The sequence below is a fragment of the Otolemur garnettii genome, unplaced genomic scaffold (genome assembly GCF_000181295.1).
Source record: "Otolemur garnettii isolate 467f Iridium unplaced genomic scaffold, OtoGar3 scaffold00058, whole genome shotgun sequence".
Classification (NCBI taxonomy): domain Eukaryota; kingdom Metazoa; phylum Chordata; class Mammalia; order Primates; family Galagidae; genus Otolemur; species Otolemur garnettii.
The window spans coordinates 7,770,209-7,780,528 of NW_003852453.1; the positions used below are offsets into that span (position 1 = coordinate 7,770,209).

At 54.1% G+C, this 10,320-nt stretch overlaps 1 protein-coding gene across 1 annotated transcript; it reads left to right on the forward strand.

Annotated features, from left to right (window-relative positions):
- Positions 1–345: 345 nt before the first annotated feature.
- Positions 346–5,267, forward strand: IRX6 (iroquois homeobox 6). The gene is made up of 5 exons (XM_023514778.1): positions 346–1,241; positions 2,205–2,462; positions 3,154–3,263; positions 3,445–3,752; positions 4,858–5,267. The coding sequence occupies exons 1-5, from the start codon at positions 1,197–1,199 to the stop codon at positions 5,265–5,267; spliced, it is 1,131 nt and encodes a 376-aa protein (XP_023370546.1). The 5' UTR covers positions 346–1,196.
- Positions 5,268–10,320: the final 5,053 nt, after the last annotated feature.

Here is a 10,320-nt window from a genome sequence, read left to right on the forward strand (position 1 = left end):
TTGGCGCGTTTCCAGACCTCATTAGCCGGATCCTGAACCTCAGCCTCAAGGGGGCGCTATTCTGCCTATTCGAGGGCCAGGAGGCTGCAGAGCAACCCCAGGGTCAAGGCCCTGGGAGGACTTGGAGCCAGAATCTAGGCAGAGTCCTGGGGAGACTGAGAAGGGGACCTAGATTCCCTACTCATCGAAGATGAGCAGGCCAGTGGGATCCACGGACGCCGCATGGTGCCGCTCCAGTGAGCACCGGGCCTGTGGCGCTAGCAAACTTTTCTGCAGCCGAAGGGCGGAGGAGCGGTGCTGGAGGCTTGTCCCCCGAGCCTCCCCTCTCCTCCACCTGCCAGTGCTCAGCCTCCTCCCAGCCTTTGCCCACCCCAGTTCCCTCCCCCTTCCCCTCGCGCCTCCGTTCACCTAGACTCTCCATTCCCCCCTCCTTCTCCCCCACTTTTCTCCAGTCTCTTCTTTTGTATTCTCTCCTCCCTTGCCGCCCCGGTTGCTTCTCGTCTCCTTGGGGCCGCAGGGGAGGAAGTGAGTGCGCTGCGCCAGGGGCCTGCACAGCGCAAAGGGAGGCGTTTTTCCTACTTCTCCCGGGTAATTTGGAGAGAATGTATGTGTGCGCGCGCGCGTGAGCTTGAGGCGAAAAGGGGTAGGATCCAGCGCCGAGCAGAGAGGGTCAGGGTCTTTGACGTTCCTCACCAGCTGCATAAACCTCCGGAGCAAGTGCGAGTGTGGGTGAGAGTGCGCGCGCGCATGGGCTGGCTGCGCTTGGCACGCTTGGTGGCCCGGGGCCCCGGCGCCCGGAGTCCCGTCTGGCGGCCAGGGATTACCGTGACGTCACGTTGAGCCTCTGGCCACCTTGGACTGGGACACCTCTCGGGAGCCTCACAGCCCCGCTCAGCGCCACGCCACACCTCGCCACCGCGCGCCTTTGGGAACCCGCACCTTCTCTCTCCTGCCCATCCATGGGCCCTTCTATCTTCCGGATCCCACGGGCCGGAGGAGCGCCTTCCGGAGCTCAGGGCTCGGCAGCTGTGCTGCCCTCGGCTCTGCTTCCAGTCGCGCCAAACCGGTGGAGGAATTGGCGCTGGGCACCCGCAGCCGCGTAAGGAACCGAAGAGCTGCACGGTTGAGGGCGCCGAACAGCGGGGCTGAGACAGGAACTGGAAAGGGAAGAGGGAGGCGGGCCAGGGACAGCCACCATGTCCTTCCCACACTTTGGACACCCATACGGCGGCACTTCCCAGGTAAGAGGCGCATCCGTGGGTTAAGGGCAGATGGGGTAGGGGTGATGTCCAGTGCATCTACCTGCCAGTAAGCTTCCTCCTCTCCTGTCTCCAGGGAACCCAGACAGAATTAAGGAGCAGGGTAATGTACCACCGCCTCTTCTGACATCCCCAATCCCTGAATGAAAACCTTTCACTCCCGCGTGCATGCTGCAAGATCGTGTGACCCTAAACGTGGGCACTCTGACCCCGCGCTTAGTGAGGTGGGTGGGATCTCAGGGATCTTCCAGGCAGGCCTCCACCTGTACAGAGGGCCTGGAGAGTCTCAGGGAAAAACTTCCAGGCCAAAGCGATGTCCGTCTCACCTTATTGTTGGTCATTTGTTGACCTTTGTTCTTTATTCTAACCCTTCCTCGTGTGATTCCAACCTCTATGGTTCCAAACCAGGGTGCGTGTTGTGCAAGGACACAAAATATCCTGGGAAAGTTCTGGAGACATCACTCTTCTCCAGTTTCTGCATAGAGTGCCAGGTGCATTTTCCTGGGGTCTAGTGCCACCTCGACCTTTGACCTGCTGTGTGTTCTTGAACAAGTCTCCTACACTCTCTGGTTCTCTATTCCCTTTTTATAAAATGGTGATAGGAATGAGACATAGATCATGGCCTTTGAGGCTAACTTTTAGCTGCACCTTTGTAGGATCCTGTGAAGAGAGTGGGGGATTTGACGTTTAATTTGGGCTTCAGAAGGTTCACATTTCCTGGGTGCCCTGGGACTCTAGAGCCTTAGCAATGGCCTAGGCATCTACAAGAAGAATTTGGGTAAATTACTATCCCACCGCCTAAGAGAATGCTTAGCCGCTGGTGGCGTTTAAAATAAAAGAATAAATGAAGGAGCAATTCCACAGCTCGTTCCCTCCTCGCCTCTAGCTCCTACTGGCAAAAGGCGAGGGCCTCTGACCTCCAGTGCCCACTTTCTCGCCCCTTAGTTTTTGGTGTCTGCAAGTTCCAGCGCCACTTGCTGTGAATCCAGCCCGCGATCAGTCTCAGACGTGGCCTCGGGCTCCACCCAGGCGGCTGCTCTCTGCTGCGCACCCTACGATAGTCGGCTGCTGGGCAGTGCGCGGCCCGAGCTGGGCGCCGCCTTGGGCATCTATGGAGCTCCCTACGCAGCCGCTGCAACTGCCCAGAGTTACCCTGGCTACCTGCCCTACAGCCCGGAGCCGCCCGCGCTGTATGGGGCGCTGGTGAGTACCGGTTTGGGTCCCTGGGACCCTGCGTCAGAATATGCGTCCCCGGGGGACAGGGGACGCAGCCTCAGGGGAAACGCCGGGAACATCTAGGAAACACGCACAACTCTGAGGAAAGGAATGGTTAGGAATGTGTCTAAGACAATAAATACATCTTTATAGCACTAACAGTCTGCAGAATTCCATATTGTTTAGAAAACATTTGCACTTTTATTAATTCTGGGAGGTAGGCATGTCATCACTTTTTTCAATTTACAGATGAGGAAGTGGAGGTGCAAAGGGGGCACTTCGGTACTTTCCTCAAAGCCACAAAGATACACAGGATCAAGGAATAGCCCTGCAAGGAGAGTAAATTGAGGAACTGCCTCAGCTGTTGTGGGGCTGGGGGGCGGGGGGGGGGCAGTAATAGCAGCAAACATTTAAGCATTCTACAACAAGGGATCTGCAAAGCACTCCACCAGCAAGGTCCTCGTCAATAACCTCTAGGTACTATTGTTATCCCCACTTTACCAAGGGAGAAACTGAGGCACAGAGTTAAACAACTGTGCCCAAGGTCACACAGCCAATGTGAGTGGTCGTATAAGGATCTGAACCAAACTTGACCCATAATCCCCGCCCTTAGCTACTACCCTCCACCTACCTCCCCTGCGAATACCTAGTCCTGAATTCTCTTTTCCTTTTCCATCAGAATCCACAGTACGAATTTAAGGAGGCTGCGGGAAGTTTTACACCGGGCCTGGCGCAACCAGGAGCCTATTATCCTTATGAGCCCACTCTGGGGCAGTACCAATATGATCGGTAAGGAGTGGGGGCACCTTGGTGGCTGGCACTGCGTGACCCTTCTCCTCCCCTGGCAAGGTGGGGTGGATGTAGCGGGAGGAAGAGAGGGAGCATGGAACCACTTCAGGCCACAGACTGTCCCCTGTCCTGCCTGCAGCCCCTATTCCCCATCGTATCTCCCCCTCCCCCGCCACCCCAGGTATGGCGCCGTGGAGTTGAGCAGCGCGGGGCGCCGGAAGAACGCCACGCGGGAGACCACCAGCACCCTCAAGGCCTGGCTCAACGAGCACCGCAAGAACCCCTACCCCACCAAGGGCGAGAAGATCATGCTGGCCATCATCACCAAGATGACCCTCACCCAGGTGTCCACATGGTTCGCCAACGCGCGCCGGCGCCTCAAGAAGGAGAACAAGATGACGTGGGCGCCCAAGAACAAAGGTGCGGAGGACAGGAAGGCAGAGGGCGACGCGGAGGAATCGCTGGGCTGCCTGAATGGTGATTCTAAAGGTACCGAAAACATTCTCAGCCAGTCTTAGGGATTTTACCAGCCGTCAAGCCATTAGATTGGTCTTTTAAAGCCGCCCTGCGGGGGGTTGCATTTTCAGGAAGGCGCTTTCTCTACCCCTAGGCAGGCTTTCTCTGCCTACCTCCGGGCCTGGAATTCTCGAACCGCTTTTTCTCACCTTCAAAGTGTTACTCACCCTAGCCAAAGTAGCTTCTCAGTTAGTCTCCATTGTGCCAACCTGTTTTATTTATTTTACTATATACATTACTACAAGAAAGTTTACATAGGCAACATTGGTCTAACCCCCTATAAGTGGCAGCTCCACTAGAAGATGTCCTATTGTTCTGTATCCTAAGCACTTAATACTTAGCACATTGAAAAAAAGATTCCCCCCACCCCCCGGGGCCACCGTGTTTTACTGGGTTAAGCACATTAACTGTCCTGTGAGTTGTATTTAACTCACGCTAGTTGTGAGTTCGGAGCCTCGTGAAATATATATCAGTCATAAATCTCTTAACTTTATAAAACACTGTGGACCCAAAGGGGAATATAGTTTTCTAATGTGGCAGTCAATGTGCAGGAGACTTGTGAGTTATATATGCTTCATGTGGCCCCAGGCTCAAAACTAGCATAGTTATATAAACTTCATATGGCAGTTAATGTGTTAGATGTCATGCACATAGTTGGCGCTCAGTAAGTATTTATTGAGTGAAAAAAAAATTAACAGCTGCCACCTGCTGAAATTAAGTTGTGTAAAAACTGCCACCAAACCCCCCTTCACACACACACACACACACACACCCTTTCTTAGAATTAAGAAACTGAGATCCAGGACTGGGCATTGCAAAGTGGCGCTTCCTTGGCGTAGAGATTTTTGTGAGAGGAGTCAGCAAAGTGGGTGGGGGCAGGACTGGGGCGGGAATTCTTCCCCTGGGGCAGGCGGCCAGCTGGGGGCAAGCGGAAGGGGCGGTATGGCAGGTCTGGTGAATTACAGCGCGCGGATGCCCTGAGTGCAGGGCGCGCTGCTAAAAGCTTCTCAGGGATGGGCACTCCTGCGGATTTCCCTTGGGCCCTGGGCTTTTCTCACTAGCTCTTGATTTCCTGCAGACGTTACCGCTGGCCAGGAGGCCAGGGGCCTCCGGCTGAGTGACCTGGAAGACCTCGAGGAAGAGGAGGAGGAAAAGGAGGAGGAGGAGGAAGCTGATGAAGACGAGGCGGTAGCCACAGCCGCGGAAAGACTGGCAGAGTTCCATAAGAGCGCGCAGTCGCTGCCGCGGCCATGCGCCCCTGCTCAAGAGGGCCGCCTGGAGCGCAGGGACTGCGGCCTGGCTGCCTCTCGCTTCTCCTTCAGCAAGCCCCCGGGATTGGGAGAAGTTGACTTCCTCTCCTCAGAGCCTGGCGGCCCCAGGTTTACCATGCATTACCCATGCAGCGAGAAACCGCGCATCTGGTCTCTGGCACACACTGTGGCAGCCAGCGCTTTCGAAGGTCCACCCCCAAACCGGCCCAGGCCATGAAGTCCTGAGCGCCATAAGATTCCGGACAGCCTCCAGCCTCCGCAGCCTGGCGATCCGCGGTCCCCAGAGACTCCGCGTGCCGTAGGAGGAGTCTACCCAAGGGGGGAAACTCCAGGTGTGCCCTGCAGGGGCCACCGCTGAACTGTGCGCTGTGCCCGCGGAGGAGGGAGCCTGCCTTTCAGTGCCAATACCGGTCTGGAGCAGAAGGTAGTGGATCTCCAACAGCTTGGGGGTGTCTGTCCCCCAAAACACCCAGCCATTGCCCTGTGGGGTCTTGGCATCCCCTCTCAGCCTCTCCCTGGTGCTCTGGGTGCAGACCTGGAGTGACATTGTTCCACAGCACTCCTTCAAAGGGAAGCTTGGAGATAAAAGTTCTAGTGCTCCCTCATTTGAAAGCCAAATAATAGTAATAAACTCAGAGGGAGACAGTACTTTGCTAGGATCACTTAGAAAGTCATCCAAGAGATAGACAACCCAGATCTCTGCACCAGGTGTCACCTGGTGAAATGGTCACCCCACTAGGTGGGGTCACCATGCCCCTCCTAGCACAAACACCCTTATCCCCTACCTGCCTTCAGAGGAGACCAGCTGGCCCCTACTCTAATGGTTCCCAGGACTTTGTAGGGCTAGGCAGGCACTAGGGCTTTTGCACATGTCTAGGGGTTAGGGTGGGACACACACTAGGAGTTTAAGATTAGTGCTTAAGTCAGCTTGCAGCCCCCTCTGTGGCCCTCTAAAACCTCTGAGCAGTATAGACAGCCCCTGAGTTCAACAACTTCAAGCCCAGGGTCGGTGCTGTCCCTGGGAAGCACTCATCCCCAAGCAGGCTGTGACTGCCAATCAGTGTTCCCTGCCCACCATGGGAAGCACTCATCCCCAAGCAGGCTGTGACTGCCAATCAGTGTTCCCTGCCCATAGTTGGCTCTTTGGCTGGGTTAAAGGTCTAGTGGAAGGGGATTTCACCCCACAAAGGTTTAGGCGGCCTCTAGCAAGTCCTGGCAGATTCTGTCCTTCGTAGGAATATCTCTCAGGATTAACTACTGGTTTAGAAAAGTGAGTTACACTATTTGAATTGACACATAAGGGGTACAAGTGTCACCTTTGGGCAGGCAAATTGCTTGTCTCCAGTGAGACATGGCTGACCTCTGGTTTCTGAATTGCCAGGAAGCAGGTTTTAACCAACCTTTCCTCTCTCAGCAGGTGAGCGCAAAGGCTGTGATTTCCTGAAGAATCTTGGAAATGGGCCCCACTTTTCAAACTCACTTCCACCTTAAGAAGCTGAAAGACTTTGCCAGGGACCAGAAGCTCTCACTTCACCTAAGAGACAGACACACAGAAACCCCCTTAAGCGGCTGTCCTTGCATGCAGAGCTGGGGGTGGTGGGCAGACTTGTACCTTAGCAGTTCCCTTAGAGGAGATGGCAGAACACCTGGGGAAGGCCAAGTGGGAGGCTGGGTGGGTCTGCCCCAGGCACTGCCAAGTGCTCCTTCCTCCTCTGGATTCAGGGCCACTCCTGCTCACTCCCTGCCCTTCACTTTGTAACTCCATCAAAGATCTGGCCCCTAAGATCCATGTGCATCTTCTCCGCCTCCCCACCCCTTTTGTCCTTAAAAATAATCAGTCCAAACCCATGCTGTGTGGCCTCTCTATGCCAGGGGCGCTTGGAGAGGTCAGGGTGGAGGCAAGGATGGAATGTAGCCAGGAGTTCTAGGGACAGCTGGGCATGGGCTGCAGACCTCAGGCCCTATATTAGCAGGGAGAGAAACTGACAAGGTGAAGGACAGTCTCACACCTGCAGGCTAGTGGACCAAGCCCTGCATAACCAACCTGCTAGGCCAGCTGGGAGATGGTGGGAGGGGTCAGGCTATCTGTCTGGAAGCTGTACTCACTTCTGGGTTCCTTTTTTGGGTTAGAAGTTTATGGAGAGGAGAGGTGATGGGGACCAAGATTTCCCTCTGAAACTGAACCACCTGATATCAGACAGCTTGTGGGATCAGCAGAATGCCAGAGGGGGCATTCTTTCCCTTTGATCAAAAGTGTCAACAAACACTTGCTGCACAGGTCAGCCTATGGGAGCTGACCAGCAGGGAAGGGGCTTTGTCCCTTGTGCAAGCAGTGTCCCTTGGTAGGGGTCAGGGTAACAGATTTAAAGGTGCCTATGCAATGTCAGCTGATTGAGGCTGCCTGAGATTGCACACGGGGTCTAGAGGCCTTGGCTTTAGCCAGTCAGTAAGTGCACAGCTAGTCGCGGGAAGGAGGGACCTGGGGCTGAACCCTAATAGGGAGACTTGGGGAGCTGTCAGGGCAGGAAGGCAGAAGGAAAGGCAGCCAGACTGTGTGCCTAGGAGCTGAATCTTCTTCCAGGAGCCCTGTCTCTAATGCTGGACCCATACTAGCTGAGTCACCTTCCAGGCCATTGTGGATCCTGTTCACCTATGTCTGGGGTGAGGAAGGTCAGCCTCCTTGGTAGGAGAAGGTTTTAAGATGCTTGGAAAGTGGGGAGGGGAAAGGTGGATTCTTCCTGGCCTCTCTTCCACCCCTGAGGAGTGAGATGGGACTTTTTTTTTTGGCCGGGGCTGGGCTTGAACCTGCCACCCCCTGGTATATGGGGCCAGTGCCCTATTCTTTGAGCCACAGGTGCCACCCTGAGAAGGGACTTTTGAGGTTGAATTACAAAAACACAAACCTCTTCTTCAGATGAAGAAGCTGAAGTCAGATGGACGGGCAGGGGACCGGCTCGGTGTGGTGGAGACTGGACCCTGTTTACCACTCAGAGTCTGACGCCCCTTCTCCCTTCCTACCTGCCTATCTCCTCTCCTTCCTCTGGGAGACCCTGATTTCGTTTTGTTCCCAGACAACAGCTGCTCCCACCCCCAGCTTCTCCTGGGACACTCTAGTCGCCCTCACTGACCCGCGGCTTAGGGTCCAGAAAATTAAACTGTGAAAAGATAAACATTATTTCTAGTAGGCTTTGCGGGATTAACGCTTGTAATAAAGAGCATTAGCTGGAGGTTTCTTTCAAGGCGCTCTCAAGCCCACCCGCTTCTGGGGAGCCAGGTAGACCCCTCAGGAGACTGCAGAGATGGCAGAGGCTTCCTTCCTGGGGCCTCCAGCTAGACAATGTGTGGGAGGGAGAGGGGTCCTTAGAATCATACTGAGTCAACACTTGGAATAGGAAACTGGAGACCAGAACGGAGAAGGGATCTAGCTAAACCCAGGCCATCTGGCTGAGCAGGGGCTGCGATGGGGAACAGAGATCTTAGCTACATACCACCTCCAGCTTTTCAGCCCTTGGGAAGGGAGGCCCTCGTGGGTTGCCCTGTCTTACCACCCAGGACCCCAGAAAGTGGTTTCTCCAGCTACATCACTTGGCGGGGAGCCTTGATGCCCTTTACCTCCCTCAGCCCAGACAGGAGCCTAAGATTGTCCCAAAGATCCGAGCCTAGTTGGCTGGAGATAGCGGTTTATGAGAGGGTTGAAAAGGTTGGCCAGGAATCCCAGAAACCCACTTCACCTTCTCAGGTGCACCCCGCCTTTTTGTATGGCTTAAACGTTCTCCTTTCCACTTTGACTATTCAGCTGTCAACTTCCAGGAGGGTCTGGTCCTCCATCCTGGTGCTGGGTGTTTCCTCCAGGGCTAATGGTGAGCTCCAGGCATCCAGGAGAGGGGCCTGAGAATGGCACGTCTGAGCCTGTGATTATCCCAGCCTCAGGCCCCCAGTGGCAATCTGTTCCCACATCTCTGCCCCCACTGAGAGCCTCCTACAAATCTCTCGGTATAATCTCCCAGAATCATATTTTGAATGCAGTTTTGATTAAACACCAGAGCAAGGGGAGGGAGGACGGAGCCCTGCCCTCTCTGTTGGGCCTGCTTTGCCACAGCTGGGCCATGAGCTCAGCTCTACAAAATGAGTGTTGATTAAGTACAGAAAGTTGAGGCTCTCGGGTGTGGAGACTCTGTAGCAGCTGGACCTCCAAACTCCCTCCAGGGTTAATGTGCCCCCTCTCCCTTCTCACACAGCGGGACAGCAATCAGGGGGCTGTGTGCCCTGGAGGAAAAGAGAAATGCCACCCACACCCAGAGGCTGCTTTCTCTACTGATTCCTCTCCTGCCAGGAGTCTCTAATGGGCATTGGACTCACTCGATCTCTGTGACCTAATCTGATGATCCTAGACCTTTTAGCCCTAAGGCTCTGTTAACAATAAGAACTTCTGAAGCTCTTACTATGTGCCAGACCAATACATTACAGTTATGGTAAATAGCTATCATCAACTAGACGGCTTGTCCACAACAGAAAGGATCTCTACCATCAAAATCTGCTCATAGCTAAAGAATCACACTAGGCAGGCTTTAGTATCTGCCTTTTTAACAAGCACTCCCAGGTGATCTGATGGGCCCTGTCCTGCGTACTGGTGGACTCTCAAGTGGTCAGACCCTAAGTTCAGCAAGAAGGCTTAGGACACCTGCTATTGGCCAAGAGTAAATCGCATCCCAGTAACAGGTGCAAACATTTTCTGCAGGATTTAATGTGGATTCACATTCAATCTCCTCATCCGGCTCAGCTCTTTTTCCTCCATCCCAAAGCTCAAAGGCTTATTGTTATTGGAGGGGAACGGGACTAGGAGAAGTAGGAGGCTAACTTACCTCTCCCAGCTGCCTGAAGACAATTTAGGATTCCAGGATTGGAAGCACAGTAGGAGTCCTTGGCATGTGAGAGAATTCTGGCCCTGAACTTGAACATGCAGTCAAGGATCTACGCATCTGAGCAAAGCCACTGGGTGGGAAAGACAATATCTTAAGCCAAGGAAGGAACTGATGGGGGGTGGGGGTGGGGTGGCTGGCTCTGACCCAGTTGCAGCTTTGGTATTAGCAAGCTCCCTCTGTTTTGAACCAAATTTCTTCCCCACAAAACTTTTGAAAATTTCCTCCTAAGCCACGTCACACTCTTCCTCATGACTCATTCTTTCATTCTCCCACCTTCCATGCGTCCTCCCCTATCCCTAGTGAGAATTTTTTTTTTTTTTTTGGCCTTTAGTCTGGGATCAGAATAAG

What these genes read in the sequence shown, in the direction of transcription:
- IRX6 (XM_023514778.1), top strand. Translation starts at nt 1,197, where the DNA reads ATGTCCTTCCCACACTTTGGACACCCATACGGCGGCACTTCCCAG. An exon ending in CATACGGCGGCACTTCCCAG is followed by an intron (nt 1,242 to 2,204) that starts GTAAGAGGCGCA and finishes CTCGCCCCTTAG; the next exon opens with TTTTTGGTGTCTGCAAGTTC. An exon ending in GGGCAGTACCAATATGATCG is followed by an intron (nt 3,264 to 3,444) that starts GTAAGGAGTGGG and finishes CCGCCACCCCAG; the next exon opens with GTATGGCGCCGTGGAGTTGA.